General features: G+C 37.9%; 1 protein-coding gene across 3 annotated transcripts in view; it reads right to left on the reverse strand.

Annotated features, from left to right (window-relative positions):
• Positions 1-22,012, reverse strand: part of GRIN2A (glutamate ionotropic receptor NMDA type subunit 2A) — a 197,004-nt gene that overhangs the window by 12,996 nt on the left and 161,996 nt on the right. For all 3 annotated transcript variants that reach the window (XM_084536885.1, XM_084536884.1, XM_084536883.1), the window contains exons 12-13: positions 14,941-15,128; positions 486-724 (exon numbers count right to left, since the gene is read on the reverse strand). In XM_084536885.1, the coding sequence (XP_084393011.1) occupies positions 486-724; positions 14,941-15,128 (427 nt within the window). The remainder of the gene's footprint in view (positions 1-485; positions 725-14,940; positions 15,129-22,012) is intronic.

The following is a 22,012-nucleotide window of genomic DNA, read 5'->3' on the forward strand; positions in this document are numbered from 1 at the left end:
CTTTGGATTTGGTAATATTATCACTAAAAACTGTCTTACTATCTAACCAAACGTAGTGACACTTGTGTTTGACCTCTTCTCATATGGGTTATTTGAATTTGCTATGAAGAAAAGCCTATATAAAAATTAGCTCAGTACTTTCATCACTTAAAATCCACTTGTATAAGAAATACAAAAACTGAGAGCTAATGTCTGCCATTAGCATCTCTACCTTTCTTTCATGAAAATTTCCTCCAAACATATTAGATTTCAGCATTTGATTATCAATTATCCTGACAAATGTTCATTCATACCCTAGAATAATTCAGTGGAGAAAAGACTTCCCATGGAGTACCATTACATCCTAAGGCCACTGATCACTTTGTTAATGCTCTAAAAAAGTATTTCAAATGTCTAAGTGGGAATAAAAAAAGAAAGGTGATATTTTAGGGAGGCAGGCTTATACTGCCTATTGCCTAAAGCAGGAAAACGAAAGCAATACTAACCCTGCTGATTGAGAACAATAATCCCGGTCTATCTGAGCAGATTCCAGTGAAGCAGAATCTAAGTTTCCAGTAAAATAAGTGTTCCCAGATAAAGGTTATTAAACTGAGTGCCATGGCTGCTGCAAGCATGTAAAACACTCCTGCCATGTTGTCAATATCCAGCTGGCTGCTCATGACTTCATTCTTCTCATTGTGGCAAATGCCAGTCAGCCAAAGGGTTTCTAACTCTTCCATTTCCCCTAGGGACAGCAAGGAGTCAAAACAGTTAGAATGCAAAATTTATGCATCTTATAATTTATAAAATGCAAAAATTAGTGCTCACAATAATAGAAAGCCTTTGCAAGTTTAAAAATACAGCACCTTTTAATGTCTCATTTGTGAAGCACTTATCTACAAAGTGTTTGCAAATATAACACATTTCACATCACAGCACCCTAGTCACAGATGTCCTCACATTTCATTAATTACTTCCTAGAGCTGGTTGCTCTAGGAAGCAGGACCTGTGATATTTTAACTTCTTTCTGCCTACTAACACTAGCACCACTTGTTACTGAGAGGGGATGCAGAGGGCTCCCATCCCAGGGGATTGGGGGCCCCATCCACCAGGGCTGTGGTTAGTGCCTGCTTAGACCCAGGAGGCTCTTCCTATTCCAGTCCAATAGATGCTATCACTGCTCCCACCTGCAAGTCCTGCCAGTAGAAAGCCTGAGTTTGTATTCCAGAGGTGCCAATGCACACATGGACACACGGAGACAACCTTACAGACCAGCACAGACAGCAGGGCCAGCAGCAGCACCCTCATAAAAAGAAATTGCACTCATGTAAGCACAGATGGCCTGATCCTCTTCCTCCTGTCCAGCTGATGAGGACTGAAGCTTGCTGGTGAAGCAGGCACACACTCCCATTTGTGTGATTCACCAATATTTACAGATCCCTCAAACAGTGGTGTGGGCTAAGTCTGTCCAACATCCAGACTCTATGCCCCTTGCCCAGGCACTGGCTCAGTCCTTCCAGAAGTCCACTAATAAACCACATCTGTCCCCACACTTGTACACACCAAACAGAAAGTGGGATCACACCAAAACCAGCTAGGAGTTGAGTTTAGTAAAGAGATGGGACATACTTCAGTAACCAGACACAGGGCTCAGTCAGATAAGTACTTGACCAGCATGGTTACATACCAGCAGCCCTTTTTATACTCCCCTCCTCCCATTTACATACACTTGTTCCTGATCCACTTTGACCATTTCCTTTCCCTGCACTTGGCCCTTCCCCTAAACATCCTAAAAAACATTTCACACTTTCCCCCAACCCCTTTAAAACATACTGTAAGAAGTTTTCTCTTTCCTATCAGACATCTGATAACCTTACTTCCCCTTCTCTTACAAAGTTCTGTTTGAACTTCTCCCGACAGGTGTGGGCTCTGCTATCATTTCTGATATCTCTTATTCCCTACAGTTTCAGTATCTGGGGATTTCATTACTTGTTTTCCTCTCTCATTTTATTTTATTTTTTTTTTTATGTTGAATAGCCACTAATCAAGTAGCCTCATAGCCCCTTACAATCCAGACATTTACATATCCTTTATATCCACCTATCCCTTACAATAAATATTTTTACACCAGTCTCCCAACCAAAGAAGATAATTTTGGATGTTAAAACACAGACAATCCAATCAACAAAGATTAAATTCAGTTAAAAAATTCAGTGTAAGCAGTAACGACCAGGTTCAGTATTAGGCTGCCGCAAGGTGCTGCAACGGGCCGTCACTGCAGTGCTTACCAGTTACATTTCATCTCATAGTTGGCTTCATTTTGGTAGTAGGTAAACTGATCCAGAGATTTAGTTTTTAATCACTTCCTGATCTACAAGCACTTCAGGAGAAAACGATTCTATTTATCAAAACTTTGTGCCCCCACCCCCCCAATCCTTTTATGGCAAAGAAATGACAGTCACCAACACTGGATGCAAAATTACCCAAAGAGTTGTGTTTGCAGGTGACACTAATGTACAATTGGAAATATGAAACTTGGCTAGCATCCTATACATGCAGCAAATGAGGAAATATGGATGCATCGGATATAGTCTTAAGGAAAGTCTACTGTGTTCCATACACTGACTGCTTTCAGTAGAAAGCAACATTCTGACAGCAATGCCTGGGATACTTGTAATACACCCCTTTTTCTGTTTAAATTTCTTTCATTTATTTATATATGCCTAAATCATGATTAGCAGTCTCTCTCAAATACAGTCCTTTTTGTGCTTTCCATCTGTTTTCACTTTCTCTTTACCCCCAGAGCCCTGGGCAATGCAGTAAACACAAACCCTTCCCACCTCCAGTGCTCACTTCTGCTCACTTCCAGCTTCTCTCTTGCTCAGCCCTGGACCTCTCCTGCTCCCTCCGTATCCCATGGACCATTCTGTTTCTTACTACAGCCTCCTTTGGCCTCCTTTGGCCTCTTGCTGCTGCTACTGCCTGCCTCCTGAGCAGCCACAGGAAAATAAATAGCACCATCACACCTGAAACAGCATTCCTGCTTTCTGGTTCTGACTATGCAATATCTTACTGCAATTAGACCACTTCATTTACTCAAAGCTAAGGAAGCAGATCAATTCTCTCCCCCTGATGCATATTCTTAGCCTTAGCATCTGTTTCTCATAGAAGAGATTTGGCCTTAGATGAAGGATGTTATCATTTAGCAGTGGTTACTGCTGCCAACATGGACAGATGTGTGCAAGAAACTGCAATTGTTACTGCAAAGATTGTTTTATTTATTGCACGATATGACATTTTCAAGCATCATTGTTCTTCTACTTACTGTAGCATTGCATATACATACATGCCTTTTTACTCTCTTGAGGATATAGTCAGCTGAGTAATTCTATTATTATTTTTAATGGCATAAACTTCATTCTGTCTAGAAAATACAGCAGGCAATACAGAGGACCAAAACCATTTAGGATATGCCTCCAATCTGGGGGAAGAATTTCCGTGCTACTGATCCGTAATCTTTACCAAGAGATTAGGAAATGCATTTTCAGCACTGTAATCCATACATCATGGGAGTAAACATCAGGGAAAAATCGCTAAAAGCTATATTGACATTTCAGCTACCTTCAAACCAGACTATAAGATCAATGACCTGCTGTGAAAAAGCATTTTACAGGATAGAGTGCCAGGCCAATGGGAAAGCTGAAGTCCACTGACAATTTTCACGTGTGAGTTGGAAGTGGAAAACAAAACTGCAATGGAGAAGTCGGTTCTCAGAGAGTGTAGAAGAAACATTGAAGCAGAAAGGACAGGTACGGGGGCACTTTAGCAAAGGCATTTCACAAATTTTGCAAGAGATTAAACTCATAATTAACTAGGAACTGAATAGTTTTGTGCTTGAAGCATGAACTGAACCTCTACATCTGAAAAACGCAGAGCAAACCTTCTCCCACATTACATTGCTCAGTCTTCAAAACACCTTAGAGCATTCCTAAAGACAAAAGTCTATCCTAATGCATATTTAAAAGACTTCTAATCCATGACATAGACACACTAAATTATTAATTGTAACAGTATTGATATTGCACTGTCACTACATTGGTACTTGGGGTTTGTTGTTGCATTTCTATGTCCTGGAACATTTGGATTTCTTTTGTTTAGTATATATGCAAACATGCTAAATCTCAATGGATTGTTCCTCTTAAATGTCTTCCAAGCCCTCCCAAGGTCTATGAATAAAACTCACAGAGGCTATGGAACAGTCCAAAGAGAGAGCAATATTTCTGGTTTGGGTATTATTAGCTGAAGCTCTGACAATCAGCCAATATTACTTCCCAGAAGAAAATTCACATCTCCCAGGATTGTCAAACATCAACTTGATTTGACTGCTGTGCCCTTTTACAGCAGGAATACAAACCCCTTTTTCATTAGTTTTCCATGCATTTCTTTCCCTTTGGCTTGTACATCTAAAGTGACTATTGATAATCCACTAACCTTTCCAAAAACATCACTACAGAAACAAACCAAGCTTGTCTGAGTCCAGATAAATGACAGTGTCGTGGCAAGTTGTGAAGAGCAAAGCCTCCTAGAGTGTTGTGGACCATGCTGTTGTAATAGCCCTTTCATTATATGTGACAATGACAGAAAAGACTGTTAATTAGTAGTCAAAAGTAATGTACCACAGTGTTGTAGATCATAAAGCACTCTGAATCATTGGACTGTTATATTTATGAAATTTTATTATCTAGGAATGGACAGATTAGGCTAATTCTGGTGTGTATATATAAAAATTACTCATTTCCAGTGTGTAGATATATATATATATGTATCTATATGTGTGTATATACATACACACATGTGCATGCACACAGACACACAAACAAAATAGTTATTCATTTAACTGTAATAACACTTCAATACAGCTGATTCTATAAAACTGAAAAAAAAAGCCTTATCTATTTGATGCCATTGCAGCCCACTTTTTTAACCCAAGATATTTACAGAAGGCGAATATTTCATGTTTTCTTTGTTATAGTTGGCAATCCAAAATAAAATAGCTATGGTTTCTAAAATGCATTAGGATATGATTTTTCTCACAAATACCTCTGGTATAAGGAATTTTTGAATGGGGGTGTGGATTCATTCTTTACAAAAAATCAACCATTTAGAAACTTGGCCTGGAGCTAGAACTCAAAACATCATTGAAATTCAGTTCAATTTGGGGTTAGAAAAAAATATTTGAAAGTATCAAGTGCCTTCTGAGAAATTTTCTTTCAAATCCTCTTGGATGGTCTGACTTGTGAGGTGAATGTGTAGGGTGATGACACTTATAGCCATAGACAGTCTCAGCACTTGAAAGACCAGAAATGTGGATTATTAGGCATTGGAGAGTGCAGTTGTCTCCATGTGTGCATGATCCTAATTAGCAAGCACAAGCCTCAAATCTTCCATGAGACAAACCTTGGAAGTCAACAGCCTCAATATACATAAATGTCGGGCTTCAACAAGTCCAGTGTTAATGGAGTTCAAGTCTAACAGGGAGTCTCGAGATACTTATAAATATTTATCAGACTTATTTTAAAGCTTTTTGTTTTCATTTTTGATGCTTACTAGAAGCAATGTCACACCACAATCAATTTCTATATCCATCCATTTGTGGGTGAGATTAATGATTACATGAATTGTTATTCTGTGCTGCACAGGTGACGGAGCACTGGCACAGGTTGCCCAGGGAGGCCATGGAGTCTCCTTCTCTGGAGATATTCAACACCCACATGGACATGAACCTGTGCAATGTGCTCAAAAACAAAACAAAAAACAACAATAAAAATAGTAGCATTACAGTAAGTTTTTTTTTTTGTTTGTTTGTTTGTTTTTTAATTTACATAGTGCTGTGTCATAAAAAGTTTGCCTCATTTACAGCATAAGACTCAATGTTAGCAATTATTATCAAGATCCATATTTCAGCAGTGTTGACACTCCACGTTATTCATTTAAAATGCAGTATGCTCCTCTCAAGCAAACTGCAAAATTCTAGCTCTCAGTGGTAATTCAAGACTATTTACAATGTTTTTAGGTTACAGGGCAAACAGTACAAATATTGTTTTGACTTTTGACTTTCTCTTGGGTTTGCTTCGGTGTATGTGGTGTGCTCTGCTTTGGCTGCTATTTGCACAGAAATGTGCTGTTTGGCCATTCTGACTCTGCCTTCCCCAGAAGTGCCTTTCTGTCTGCATTTTAGTGCAGCACCTCTAGCATATTTGACACTTTATCACTCTGGGAAGGAATGATAAACTATCCAGCGCATCCTCAGAACAATTTCTTCACAATAAAAATGTCATTATCCAGACACAGACAAGGTATAGGTCCAAAGGTAGAATTACACACTTTTCCTCATCATAGTCTTTAACCTTTTTTGCAAGCTTTGGGAAGTGACATCCATCCCTGCCATCATCCCCTCTGAGCCGAAAAACATGCTCCCCTCCTGCAGCCCCTGGACCTTTCCCTGCAGATGGGACAGCTCTCAGGGTGCTTTTTGGAGGTGCCAGAGCCCTCTGTTTCCTGGGCCTCTTGTAAGGGCCTGGCATCTTCTCCTGGTTCTCAGCTTTTTTCATTAAGCCACCTTCCTGTAAGAGCCAGCAACTTCCCCAATGATGGCCCAGTCATGCTTAAAGCTACTTGCCTTATGCGTCATTTCACGGATGTTATTTCTGATGTTATTGATGCATCCAGAAAGATGTGCACATGCTAAAAATAAAAAATCAAAACACAACAAGAAGAACAAAACCAACCCAAACCATAATCCATCATTCACTATATGCACTTACAGAAAAGCAGTTTAAAGAAAAGCTTTTTGTTTGTTTTAGGGGAAGACAACAGCTTTTCAATATTTGTCTGATGTGTTCCTCATATTTAGTTAAAAGAAAAAAAAAATCATTATCATCCAAATAGCTCCCTAGTTAAAAACTTGCCAGAAATAAACAAGGACAAAGTTTTATAATTACATCCAAAAAAAGAACAAACAAACTATGATAGCCTTCTTTGCTGCTTATTTAAAAAGCAAATTATAAAATCAGTTTGCTGCTCCATTCAAGAGAAGAAAGCAAGACCTCAAACTTGACTGGCACCTGAGCACCTTCTTCCATTCTTCCTGAGGATACAGGTGCAGAGAAAAGGGTCAGAGATGGAAAAGGCAATGCCTAACCCTGTATCCTCTTGATGGCAAAACTAAGAGCATACTTCAATAGTCAAATGTAACAAGCACCAGAAATGATGCACACCCAATAGCGCCTTCGTCTACCTTTTCCAAGTCCACAGCCACAGGGCTTTTATCCTTCTCCTCCCCAAAACTCTGAGAAACACCAAAGGGCATCACCTCAGCCAGAACAGCTGTGGGGAGAGCTACATTGTGGAAGAAAACTACCCCAAAAGCAAAGCAAGCCTATGATTTACTCACTCTTTGAAGTAAGCCAAACCTGAACTGGGTTTCAGCATGGCATGGGAGCACAGCCAGATGAACCACAGACTCATGACAGTCCAAAATATCACACAGAAACCCGAGGCACCATTTACTCTTAAAAGTTGTGCTGCATTCAGCCAGCCCCCGGCAGGGAGCAAACACCACCAGGAGCTTAGATAAGGTGTTTGATGGAGGGAAATGGAAGAAATAATAACTGACAGAGATACGACTTTGGAATTAGCTCTACACATGAGAAATGCTTGTCAAGAAGCCATTAAATGAAAGTTGAGGGAGGGAAGAATAAGCAGCTACTTACAAACAGTCATCACAGTCAAAGCACTAACCAAGTGGAAAAGGAAACAGAAATGCTCCTTGTGAATTCACTATTTTGTTGTGTTTCACTTCTTTATATTCCCTGCAAAAACACTTATCCTATCAAGTAAGTAACTTACAGTGATTTTACAATATTTGTAATTAGAAAACCTGCCTTTATTCTCATTTTCTTATTATGCTCCAAATGATCAAAATAAAATGCTAAATAATGTGTTTTAATATTCTTATATGCATTAAAGTCTATAACTCACTGAGTTCTTATTTTTCTTCTTTGGGAGTCAGGTGTTTTTCTGCTCTACTCAAACCATCTAGGTTCCTGTACATCCTCCCTGGGTTGTTGGCGATAATCACTGATGACTCACAGGCTGCTTCACTTTCTTGGGCACTCTAGAGGGATTTTTCATCAAGTCCTTACCTTAATTTTATTCTATTTAATTATTCTCACACAAAGAGAGAAGAAATCTATTTCATATCCCTTCTGTGTTCAAAAAAGGTGGAATCTGGCTTTGTTTTATTGGTGAATTATGGTGGACTCCTGGTTTCAGCACACCTCCTAGGCACAGTGCAGGAGGAGACCACCACAACAGGAGGTCACAGCACATGTGGCAGCAGAAGGCACAAAAAGGCACAGGCTATAACTAAAGGCATGTATGATGGATAGTGACTCCTGTACAAAGTGCTAAGCTGAGGTTCAGCCTGAGGAGAAAGCATGCAAGTAAAGAAATCAAAATATACAAATTGTGTATCTCGAATGAAGGGGTTAAATATTTGTGTTCACATTGGACAGATGTGGGGGATCATTTTCAGAATACTGTCGCTGCACTAGCAGAATCATCTGCTTATTCGTACTGGGCAAACCAGGCAGTTATCAAACATAGGGACAGACTCACACTTCTCGTGATAGCTCCCACTAAGTGTTGGTGGAGGAAGGTAGCACTGCCTATTTTGCAGACCCCAAAAAACGGGCTCTTTAGCCTAGTCAGAAGCCAAATGGGGTGATGTGTGTTTGGTTCAATAAGCTTATCAATTTCAATTTGACCTAGTTATGAATGACAACAGCACGATGCATATAAGAACTTATATAAAAGCACCATAACCTCTCAAATTCAGCCTGGAATCCCCAGAACAATCTCTCTTACCATGGAAATCTTCTAAGTTATCTCCCCTTTTAAAAATAGTAAAAGGAACACAGATGACTGACAGCAAAAACCTTATGGTGAGCTAATGATTGCGCTCTGCATGCCCCCATTAGTCGCGGATGAATTAACAAAACTGTTAAGCACGACTTTCAATATTACAATTCCTCTCACTCTTGTTCAGCTACACAAACAGCCTCCTCTTATATGGTCTCCAGTCACATTTGTTCCACCCACTGCTTAAGAAGGACACTAAATATATAAACAGAAAATCACTGGGATTGTGGGTGTATTCTGCCTAAGCAGCACACACTGAAAATATGTCTTTATAATCAATCACATACGTATTTCCTTCTTGAGTTTTAACAGCCAGTGTGAGTCACACTGCTACACTTCCTCATAAGTGAGATTTAGAAGGCTTATGCTAAAATATGAAAAAAAAAAAAAAAAGAAAAAAAAAAGAAAAAAGCACTTTCCTCTTCCAGATGTAAAGGGGCAAATCTTACTTCTACGGTTACCTATTACCCCTAAGGAGTGGGAAGCAATTATCCACCCAGGAAAATAAATCTTTGTGTATTAAGCCATCCTAAAAGCACATAAAGATTAATCAGAATTTAAAGATATTAGGAAGGGGATAACAGACTCTTTGTGGAAACTCAAACCAAAACCTGTTTTCTTCTTTACATCTTTTTGTCTCTAATTGCTCTAAAGGTTGCAGCTTTAAGGGTTAAGGATTTAATACAGCGATACCATTTGCCCCTCTTTTCCTGGAGATATCTTCCCAGATCTCCATTTGAGCTGAGCTCATTGCCTGTAGGTAGCACAGTAAGTCAAAAATACCTTACATGCAGTAGGTGTTCGATCTGGACAACTGTTTGATATTCTCCCACTCCTCTCCATACTTGCCCTCTTTATGCAGCATTTTTCTGTCCTCCATTTCCACCGATTCCTGCTGTCATGAGTCTTTTGTCCCTCTGTTCCGATTGCATCCACATAATTAAAGGTTCCTTAATATCTTTCTCTTTATCCAATGCACCCTTTGAAGCCCTCTTACCCTCTTAATCCCAAATCAACTTTCCTGTTTGCAGTTTGGTATTCTCATTTACTCAAAAATGCAAAAGAGAGAAAGAGAATGAGAAAGAAATAAAAATAATTTCTCCTCACCTACTAGGCCCTAGTGATTCTGCTCCAAATCCCAAACAGCACTACAGAAGATTTCAGAACCAACATCTTGCAAGCCAGGTTGCAGTATGCTTTTATCACAGTACCACTCTGCTCTGTCACACCATGCAGCCCAACCCAGAGGAGCACAGGGAATACCTGGGCCTTCAGACAGCTGGCCAAAAGGCTGTAATACTGAAAGATGGAGGAATATGAGTGCCATCACAACTGTTGCAGTCCAGCAGTTACAGACTTGCTAAATTACTCAGCCTGTGTGCCTGAGCCTGTAGGAACCTATCAAACCACAAGCTAACACAGAATGAGCAGTTGACAGCTCCTAGGGTAACAGGCTGGATTAGGGGTATGTCAGCCTGCCCAAATGCTCCTTCCAGAGGTTTATGAAAGAAATGAAAGCATGTATTGTGCAGCTCTTCAGTGTGCAACCTTTCTGTTCTGACACATCACTGCTGTTGTGGACAGAAGATCCAAACAAAACAAATGTGGTGTTTCTTAGCAGCCGTATCATAGTTGTTTTTGAACTTTTGGGTGCTCCTATTTCTCAACAAAAGATTGAGAAATAGTCTTCTGCATCTCAGTAGGAATATTTTTATTTCTCAGTTAAAAAAAATAAAATAAAATTCCTCCTGGAACTAAAGCAAGACAAAAAGAAGCACAGCCACCACTGTGCCACCACTGTGCTTTAGAGAATTACCTCGATGATCAAGATGCTAGTTGTCAATTGCAAATCTACACAGATGAGTTGTAATGCAATGAGACAGTAAGATGTACAAAACCAGAAATTCACTGATACACTTCACTTTGTACAAGAAAAAGCAACTCCTAACGCAGTATATTAAAAGGGCTCAGTGTTCCCAAAGCAATTAAAGTTATTAATAACATAAAGTTATTAATAACATTAAAATGCATATTCATCTTGACTTCCAATGAACTTGGCTATTCATATGAAACTGCACAGACTGACCAAGTGAAGAAACACTTTGGGTCTAATCTTATTTGCAAGACAAGTAGCTATTCTCTATACTTCAAATTCCTCAGTAGCTCCTTCCCATGCTCCTTCCCTCTCTCTCTCATTTTCTGATAGTTAGAATAATAAAGTTGGCAACTTGTAGATTGCTTCCTTCCACTGAGACTTCAGAGTTGCTTTCCCAATGTAATTGGCAATTGGCAATACAATTTGTCCACCCAATAAGAACTGTCCTCAGGATCAGATCCCTACTCGTAGATACATATAACTCATCCAGTCTAAGCTTAAAGCTATCCCTAACACAAACTCATGTCCCTTTGTATTTACCTTAATTTTTTTTCTAGTACCAACAAGATACAAAAGAGGGTTCAAAGCCATTTACTTTAATGTAAAAAAAGCACTGTATTGTGGAAATTATGAAAAGATGTTCTTGCATGAAAAGTCAGTAATACTTGAGTTGGATGTTTTCCATCACTGGGGAAGAGGGAGAAGGTTCCTATCAACTGTGCAAAAAATTTCATTTGAACGAGTAAGTGAACTCATTTTGATATGAGAATAATGGAAGAAGAAAAGAAAAATCAAATGAGAAAAATCACAAGGGAAAGACACATGCAGAGGAAATTGAAAGTCATAAAATACATTTCAAGATCTCAGCATAGTGTAAATGTAAAAAAGAGATGAAATCAAGCATTATGTCCGTGTAATCAGATATGCTTTTAAACAAATTACTTGGTCTTATCCAAATATCTAGCATCATATCATCCAAAAGGTTCTCTCCTTCACTCATTAACATAACAATTGTATCAATAAATTGTTTGTTCAACTCATTAGTTTTTTTCTTATATTTATGAAACTCATTAGATTTATAATCATTCATTGAAACCAGTCCACAGAGATGAACACCCTATTACATATATTGCATAATGATTCAATACTTCTAGGTGCTTTGCTATTTTATAGGCATAGTGTTAAAGAATAATAAATTCTGCAGAAACTAAAAATGTGAAAGAACTGTCTACTTTCAGTTGGGTATGTCTATTTATTTAAAGAACCTCATTCAGACTCCAGTGTGAATTTCCCATCATTTTCATCTTAAGATGAAACTTTCAGCCCAATCATACTTGCTTTAGTCTAGAAAACTTCAAAGAGATTTTTAGTGATATAGCAAAATGATGTTTGTCTGAACTTTGTGTTCATCCCTTCTGATTCATCAAAACAGAGTTATATAAGTTTATGGATAAAAAGATTGCCTACCGAACTACTCAGGTTAGACCTAGAATATCACTATTGGGTCATGCTAGTTCAAGGCAATCATTCATTACATTTAATTTCCTGGTGTTTTGTTCCAGTTCACCTGCCATATGCTTTACAAAGTAGTATTTTCAACCTCATAATTATTTTTTGTATTTATACTTTTTTTTTTTTAATTTATATTCTGAAAATTATAATCTAGATCTGTGAAACAAAGAAGTGAGATAAGGCAGCAAACATTTGTAGGGCTAAAGGAAACATACCTATTTCTACCCACAGGTATGTCCAACTGCTATCCTCTTACACCATGCATAAACCATTTTCTGAACAAGTTTAGGAATTCTTCACAAGAGAAAATGATCTTTTTAGAATTCCAGGCTCGTTCAGAATACATTGTAAAGGTATTGAAAAGTACTACAGAAAAAATACCACAAACACTCATAATCCCCAAGGCTTGTGTATTCAAAACTTTTGCTTATCTTCTGAAGTAATCTAAGCATCATTGAACATGGGAACAGATATTTCATGATAAGCTTACATTCAACTGGATGTTATCTGTATCTATTGCTATTCTGTAAATTATTCATATGGAGGTTTTAATACCAAGTTTTGTAGATGACTCAATTGTTTTACTTTCAGCTACTAAAAATGGACTAGAGAGACAAGCATTCATATGCTATGTAAGTTCACAGGTCAAAGCATAAATACATGATAAGATTTTCCCCTCTTTCTTCCCTTCCGTTTTCTCCCTGATATTAAGGGACAACATGATACATATAAATGCAGTACCTTTGGTATTTTGAGGATTTTTTTCTTGAATGGGTTCAAATAATTTCCTTTCTATTTCATTTATTTTCTTTCCCTGGAAATTCATTTATTTTTGTTGGATGAGAAAGTATCATAAATAATGAAAGAGCAAGCAGGAAGAAAATGCAAGATGAAAAAAACAAAAACCTCAGTGATGCTCTAACAAAATCTAAAGGCATTAGCCCATGGCCAAGAAAGACCTCAGATCCTCTTTCAGGATGAACCAGTCTTTTTCTCCTTTAGTTTGGGACAAATAATTCTATTTCTCTGATTCTGTTTCCCTATGTAAAATGGGTCAGAATTACAGCATCTAATACTTTTTAATACTATTACAAAAATAGAAAAATATTCTATTCACACAATACTCACAAATAATAAAGCAAATGTTTTAGCCAATTACTTCCAACTGTTTTAAAGAATGTCATTACTTGAAACCTAGTCACTGTGGGTCATATATTCATTACTTAGCAAAGGAAGAAAATATTTTTCCATAAACGTCTCGAAGTACAACAGATTAATATTGGTGACTCTAACATCTCTCCATATTACCCAGAAAAAATCCATCAGTCATGACTATTAAGTCTCTTCCAGACATCATTTAGTATTATAATGGAAATAAAATCCATGTCCTGGAACACTAACACATTCGGTGTTGTTAGTTAGTTCATTTTCTTTGTTGTTGTTGTTGTTTTGTTTTGTTTGTTTGTTTTGAACAGGAGGCCACTATGCTACATGTATTTAAAAATTTACCATTCTTATCCTCTATGACATGCTGTTAGTGACCATAAGTGCACATCTCTTTTACAATGAAGGCCTCTCTTTCACTGACAAAGAAATGTAAAGTTAATACATGTATCTATGTAAAAGAATCAAAATGATAATGTAACACACACCATATTCTGATCTGAGGGAGGAGTTTAGCCAGTCATAATACAAAATACAGAAATTTTGTTAACTGTCATGTTTTTATTCACATGTACATGTGAAAGGTTTGAATTTTCACTGAGGCAATGTTTCAACAGTCAAAATGTACTTTGAAAGCCCCACGTGAAGAACAAGCCATTATTACTCTCTACAAACATATCAAAGATGTATAGTGTGTTTTTTTTTCCAGTAGGGGAGAAGTGCCAAGAGGGCCTATGCATCTTCTGGTTTTGTGTTAGAATGACAAATAGGTGGTTTGAAATCCAATAAAACCAGTCAGCCTGCTTCAATTCCTACAAACAAAAAATTTGCAGTCTTTTTCTCTTTTTACCACAAAGAAAACCTCAAAGAACTTGTCAATGAGGAAAAAATTTACATGAATTCCTCTACCTACAAGTTAGGCATGGATGAGCTAACTTGGTCATTCTGAAAGAATACCTGTGTATTAAGAAAAACTCCCCAGGAACTGCTCATTAAAGAAAAAAAAAAAAAAAGTTTTTTTTAAAAAAGGAAATAAATTAATTTAGAAAAATAAATTTAGAAATGCTCTTTAACATTGAGGACAACATTATTTTGTGATATATATGGAAACACTTTCTGAAAACAGATATAACTATCCATGGCAGTAAAATGAATTATAACCGGGTGGAAGAGAATTCCTGTCCTAGCATTGAGAAATAATTTTACCCATTTGTTTGTGTGTTTTGTTGTTGTTGTTTGTTTAAAAAAAAAAGAAAAAGAAAAAGAAAAAGAAAAAGAAAAAGAAAAAAGAACAAAATACAACAACAACAACAAAGAGAACAGCAGTAAAAGGCCCAGAGCTATTAAAACTGAATTAACAGTGCATATACAAGAAAAGAAAAGAAAAAAAAAAAAAAAAAAAAGAAGGAAAAAAGATTGGTCCCTACCATCACCAACAAATTGAAGGAGGGCTAGATCAATTTGTCTCTTCCAAGGTGATCCTTTCTGAAGTGCTATTCCATAGCCCGTAGTGGCAAAGATGTATCCACTGCCTATTGTGACAAGTTTGCAGCCTTCATCTCTTCCTGCCTTGTAATTCAGCACTGCTGCATCATAGATGAAAGCATCCAGCTTCCTGAAATAAAAGCAAACATTTTACAAATCAAATCATAGGGACAGCTGTTGTCATACTTCTTTTGTCCTTGATGTTAGGACCCTGTTGAATATCATATGGATTCTTTGATATCATTAATTACATATCCTGCTCTGCTGTATCTAAAATTAACAAAAGGCATCTATTTTAGTGAGGGGAAAGTAGGACACATAGTTTTGCTTTTCTATTTTAAGGGATGCTGTTAAAAATACTGAGAGCAGGAGAAATGAAGCTACAGAATGTCTTGGCCTGTTATCTTTGTATCTCAAAATAGGTAATAAATATATTGAGATGCAAAATGGTGTCCAAACACAACAGAAATAATGACAGAGAATTTAGAATCAAAATAATAAGAACCAATTCATTTATTTAAAATATTGAGAAAGACTGAAAACGTGACTTCTACAGTTTTTCCCACAGACAATTATCATTACATCTTTTTCCAAAAACAAACAATAAGGTGGAAGTCCTTCTTACGACAAAGGAATGCATTGGAATATATCTGATACAGCTATGAAATTAAACTTTAAAATCATAGAAAATATTTCTTTATGATTTGCAGTTACAAACATATTATTTGTGTACCTGGAACAGAGCAGGGATAAAGTGACTTATGGAAAATGTCAAGTCTTTCAGCCCACTTACCTAAAAAATGTAAGAATGGGACAAACCCATTCTCCAAGATATACAGGGAACACAACAAAATAATGGGAAACAGAAAATCAACAAGGAAAAGAAAAGAGGCAGTGTCCTTTGGGGATAATTTTAAGGAGCACTACAAAGCAAGGGTTAGACAAGAGAAATGCATGGATATTTCACAAATGAAGCCAGTGCACATACATGAAGAGGGCATTTGGAAAGACAATTACTTGCCAACAGAAACCTCAGTCATCGAAGACATTCTGATACCTACAGAAATTCATATGCACTATTTAAAAGGGAAAAGAGAAAACTTAGGTATGTTTTATATTAGGTACCCTAATATGTAGCCAAAACATTTAAGATTTGTACCACTTGCACAGACTAGCAGAATACAGAGGCAATAGGAAAAATATAGCATCTCTGCTCAAAACCCACCTAAATGATACACTAAATCAAAGTTATTACTCCCCAGTAACACTTTTCCTTTTCAACATCTTGGCCCATTCCTTAAGAGTCAGGAGAATGGGGAGGACACAGCGGCACAACTGGATTCACAGTTGGGGGTTAGAGGGCTCTTCTCCCACCCACCCCTACTGGCGCTGCAGCTCCTGGGCACTGTTGCTCTGCTCTGCCTCTGGAGAGGCAGATTACAGCACATTACTATGGAGCACTGCTGAAATTTTCTGAAGAGATGCAAATGACAGAGGCTGGCAAAACACTGTTCATAAACAGCTGGGACCTGTCTTCATGGGAACAGAACTGTAAAAATAAATTCACTGTGGCACAAACAGGTATGAGGGCATCAACTTCAGTTCTGTACGCGTGTAGTATGTCCCAGTAGTGAACTCAGTTGCTGTTGAAGTTTTGGAGTCACACTTGCCACTATCTTAAGTTTTTATTGATAAAGCTTTTCATTCATAGCTGCAGAACAGAGCAATACCTAGGCTTATCAGATTTTGGCTATTGACAGAGGAAAACAATCTTTCATGCACAACATAATCTGATGTTTGTTCTTAAATATTTAATCAACAGATTCATACAGAATCCTAACTTTTACAGAACTCTAGATCAAATAGCAACTTTGGCACTGAGGAAAATGCCCTATCCATCTCATGTTAAACCAAGGAAATACCAGAGGAGAGTGAGGTTGTTGGATACTGTCTGCTGTTATGAGAAAGTTAAGAGTTTCTCTCACTTCTTACTGCACTTTATTGTGTCCCTTCAAGGATATTTCCTCCAATAGTCACCATCCAAGTCATCAAACCAGAATTTAGTGAAGTAGTTACTTTAGAGAAACTGCAAATGGCTCATGCAATCATTAGAAGAAATAGCTGGGCCAACATTTTGTTTTCTACTCTTCCCTAAAACTCTGTTGGTGCAATCCTCAGTTTAAAAGTCAGTTTAGCTCCATTGACTCTAAATATATCTTACTGTCTCCTTCCTTTAAATTAATTAATTGATATGGAGAAAACAATTGTTAAACATCTGGAAGGTGTCATGTCACAACTTCAGTCTGGAAATGAGGTATGGCTTCCTAGCACTGAGGGGAGCTAAACTGGGCCCAGCTGGCCTGCTGGGGCAGAGGTCTCCTCAACACAAGGCCAGACAGTTCTTTGGGCAGGCACACAAGGGAAAGAAAGAAGAAAAACTGTTTGCCATACTCTCAAGATATTTGTAACATTTCTGACCTATGGCAGGCAAGTACCATAATCAATATACTCCAATCTCATGCTTTCAGCCCTCTGCAGTTATCTGTGGGGAAGGAAGGATACTTCCCTGCTGGGTGGATGCCTTTGGATCAGGCAAAGTACTGGAAGGTGGCACTCCTCCTGGTGGGTGCCGTCACTGCTGCAATAAGCCGAACTAAATTAAAATACACTCTGGAGGTTCTCATCTCTTTATTTTGGGGTTTATTGTGTGGTTTTATTTTTTTATTTCCTTTTCAGTGTAAGCATGTAAAATGCATGCTGGTAAACATGATGAAAATATAGAGTCAGCTCTTCTTCTGTCAAAAGAGACTCAGTCAGAACTACAGAGGAAAGAGGTGTCTTTGCTAAAGACTTCAGGGCAAAAGCCTTGTGCTACCTTAGAAATCACATTCTATATGCAGCTTGTCTCAGCTGTTCTGCACTCTACCAGCACCTTGGGAAGAAAGTCAAGGCACAGTCATAGTTTCACTCACTCACTGTGGACCCTCCCCAGCTTCCCAGTAGAGCTTGGCGTCAGTCAGATGCAGTGGGTGCACAGCAAGGAACGGAGGTTCTGAAATCACAGGCAGCTTTACTTTGAGGAGCTTTCTCTCACTACTATGTCTAGAAGGTCACAACAAATCTTATTACGCAAACCAATTTATAAACATGAGGTGCTTTCCTGACAGAGGCTGAGGGCTGAAGGGTTCTGCACTGCTGCCCAATGACTGAACTGTAAATCAAAACGCTGATTGCCCTGAAAAAAACTTGCTTTCTACAAATACAAGCTCATATTCAGAGTATATTTTCTCCTATTCCAATATAAATCCTATAACCTCTCAAGGCTTAATTATCTCCTCACCATGTGCTGATTACAGAAGCACTTTTCCTTGCAAAGCAAAGCTTCGGAATGTGATGTACCCCTGGAGCATGGGTAGGGAATAAGCCATACATGAAACTCTCAGATATTAGGCAAACAAATCTTCCATCATTAGAAGGTGGATTTTCTGACACACTGAATTTTCAAGAACTTTCAAACAACTTTAAACATTCCTCAAGAAGAGTTTATGAAAACTGAGAGAGCCAAATCTAGGCAAGTCCAAAAATTTGACCCTTTCCCTTCCTCACAAGCACTGGAAAGCCTCAGCATCCTCACTCTTGTGGCAGCAAAATGCAGTTGAAAGCTGAGAAACTTTCAGATGGCTTGAGTGTCAATCACTCTTCTAAGTCACATAGCTTCTGAGTAACAGCTTACATGCCTAGAGTACAGCAACCCACATCAAGAAAGGCTCACAGCCTCTTGCAAACCTTAGTCTCATAAAGATGAATCAATTAAACCTGCTGCTTCAGTTCAGCCACTTCAGGGGGTGAAAAGCTTTGTCACATTGTGTAGGTTTAAATAAACTGCCAAGAATTACAAGAAAGATAGAAGAGAGCTATAGAAACTGGAATGCAGCAAGAACCAAGATTTATAGATACCAGATACTGGCCAAACATGCCAGGAATTTTCAACGAATGTAGAGGAACAGGATTACAGTACTATGACTCATCTGAGCAACTGGCAGGTTTGTAAACTTTCTCTGAACTACTGCAATAATCCCAGGTAGGAGAGAAAATACACATCCTGAAACATTTGTGTAAGAGCATCTACATGGCAAGTGTCCTTCATTAACTAGCAAATAGAGAGGAATGGGTGGTGGGGAGAATTTTAGCTCATACAGCATAGACAAACAGCGGGTGTTATAAAATTATGATTTGGAATAGTTCTAAAATAACCAAAAACATTACTGAATGCAATAATTTGAAGTGGGTGATCTGTGAAAAACACATGTGGAAAGTCTTGTACACAAACATTTATAGGACTGCATGAAATATAAGAGTTGAAAAATCATTCTCTATGTGCTGCAATATACAGACCAAAAAAAAAAAAATAAATAAAAATATCCTGTTTAAAGAAAATTAAATTTAGATGAGGAAAAGGTACAGAAGAGTAATTTCTGAAAAGATTAAAACACTTCCCCAATGTAAAAGTGATTTTCCTTATCTTCAGAATTAGCACATACTTTTAACAAAATTTGCATAATGGAAATTGAAAAGCAGGATTTGGAAAATGCTTCTTTATTAGTCATGGTTTCTTCCTCAAAAAACAAAAGGATAGTGCATTTGGAAAATGTTTCTTTTCTTCCTTAACCAGCCACATGATCATTCAGGAATTTTGTTTGTTGTGATGGAAAGAAGAGGGAATAATCAAAAATGACTATCTGCTCACAGGAAATCAACTTCTTCCAATTACTTTGTGTCCTACTACAGCCTGTAGTGAAGAATTCAGAAAATGAGAGGGATGCTTTTATGCAGTTCTGTTTATTCCCATTATTCTTCTTTATCTTCAGTCACTGAGCCATATGGAACAAATAATATTGTGTTTCCATTCAGGATCAGAGAAACTGGATTATGACTGAAGTCACCTTCCAGTTTTCAACTAGAGCAGTAAATCCAATCATTCAATATATACCGCAGAATTAATTTCTCGCTAAAGTGGGCAACACTCGATGATGAACAGTGCTCATCTGTCAGATCCACATTAGCTTCGGAATCAGTTCCTTTTCTTACATTTCTTTATGTTTTCTGACACCCCAAATATGTTATTTCATGATCACACAAAAGCTGTGTATTTGTTACTAACACAGATTTGACTTACACAAAACAAGAATGCATAGAATTTACTAATTGCACCATCACAGAGATTTGCTTGCACTGCATTTTGCTGTAAACAGCTCTATCTCAATGATTTTTCTACATTATTCTTGATGAAGAGTGCCTTTTAAATCAAACATGCACTTCCTGGTTGCAATATATGATGGATTTACAGATTTGTTTTGTTGTTTATGTTGTTGTTTTGTTTTTGTCACATCCACCAAAGAGATAAAAGAAAGCATGACAAGAGTGCACAGTGAGAGACACAACCTCATCTGTGCCTCTCTAAAAATGTGTCCAGGAGTCTAATGCCAAAAGGTCACTAGAGAGTGATGCAGCAATCAAAGCAAAGGAACACTGCTCTAAACACGAGGCTTCAATAAAAGCACGCTAGCATGACACTTAGGCTCACCAGGCCAAACAACCCCAGTTCTCTTTGCCTTACTCCAGGCTATCTGATGGCACTTCACTACAGTGATTCTTGAATATATCCAAGTAGGTCCACACAAATCTTAAATTAACTTAATTAACATATACTGGGTGGATTCCTTGACATTCCGTGACATTACCAATTCATTAGGGGCTAACTTAATGACCACCCCTGTGCCACAACACAGGTTAGCAAAGTTCAACCCACCTAAATGATGAACTCATTAGCAGGGAGTGGATCTCTCCCCTTCCAAGTTCTCTCCCAACTCAAACTTGTCCTCGCTTCAATCTTCACACAGAAAATGCAGGCGCAAAACTTGAAAGGCACAAAGATCTGACAAACATTATTACCATCCTGCAAAACCTGAGAGATTGTAGAGGCTCACCTCACCTGTCAGGGCCATCTCAGGCTGCTGGAGGAGTTCCTGCCTGACTTGCCCATAATTACCTGAGTGCACATATTCAGCCTCTCACTCACAGGAGTTCACAATCCCCACCCCTCCATGCACCCTCCTTCCCAGTCCCTATAATATTTGCCTTAGTGACAAAATGATGGAAAATGTTGCATGCCTTTATGTTAATTTTAGCAGTGGAATAGTGTCCCATTTCGGGTTGCAGAAGCCAAGCAATGAAGTACTTCTAAAGCATCAGTTTATCAAAACACAAAATTTGAAAAGTCAAGTAGGGGGGATATATTTTTAGATTAAAGGTTTTGTCCCAGTTACAATAGCATAATGAAGGATGAAATCAGCACATTTCACCAAGCACCTGCTCTGCTGATCTGCTCCCCAAATCAAATGAGCATTAAAAGTTAGAATAGCTTCCTCTCAAAAGAAGAGCAGTTAGATGGGATATAGTTACCTTCACCTGCTCATTTTATCTCCAGGTTCTTTTTAATATTTAAAGACACTAGGCTGATAACTACATTATGTAAAATAATAATAATGATGATGATGGTGATGGTAACGTTGACAAAATGAATAATCTTTTTAAAAATATACCAGAAGAGCACACTACAAGCCATTTTTTTCCTGGAGGCAACTTGTTCTGGATAAGCTCAACAGAACATTTATCTGAATGGCCATGAAGAAAGCCCTGATAATGTGGCCCAGCTTTACTGGACATGATGATGTCTGCTCCTGTTTATAGATTATTTGAAACTATTGAGGTATGATCCTCCCCAGACATTTCAGTGACTGCTTTGTCAGATCCCAATAAGCACCTAAATTGTTATTTTCCTTTTCATCAAAACCTGTAAAAAACAACCTCACCCCAGAGTCCCCTGGAACAGCACATAAAGTCCTACACAGTTCATTATTTATTTAGACTTTTCAATACATGGAAGAAATACAAGGATGTAAGAAGCACTGTATTTCCTGAAAGACTGGAAAGTGATGGGGAAATAGGGATAAA

Source organism: Aythya ferina (genome assembly GCF_964211825.1).
Source record: "Aythya ferina genome assembly, chromosome: 15".
Classification (NCBI taxonomy): domain Eukaryota; kingdom Metazoa; phylum Chordata; class Aves; order Anseriformes; family Anatidae; genus Aythya; species Aythya ferina.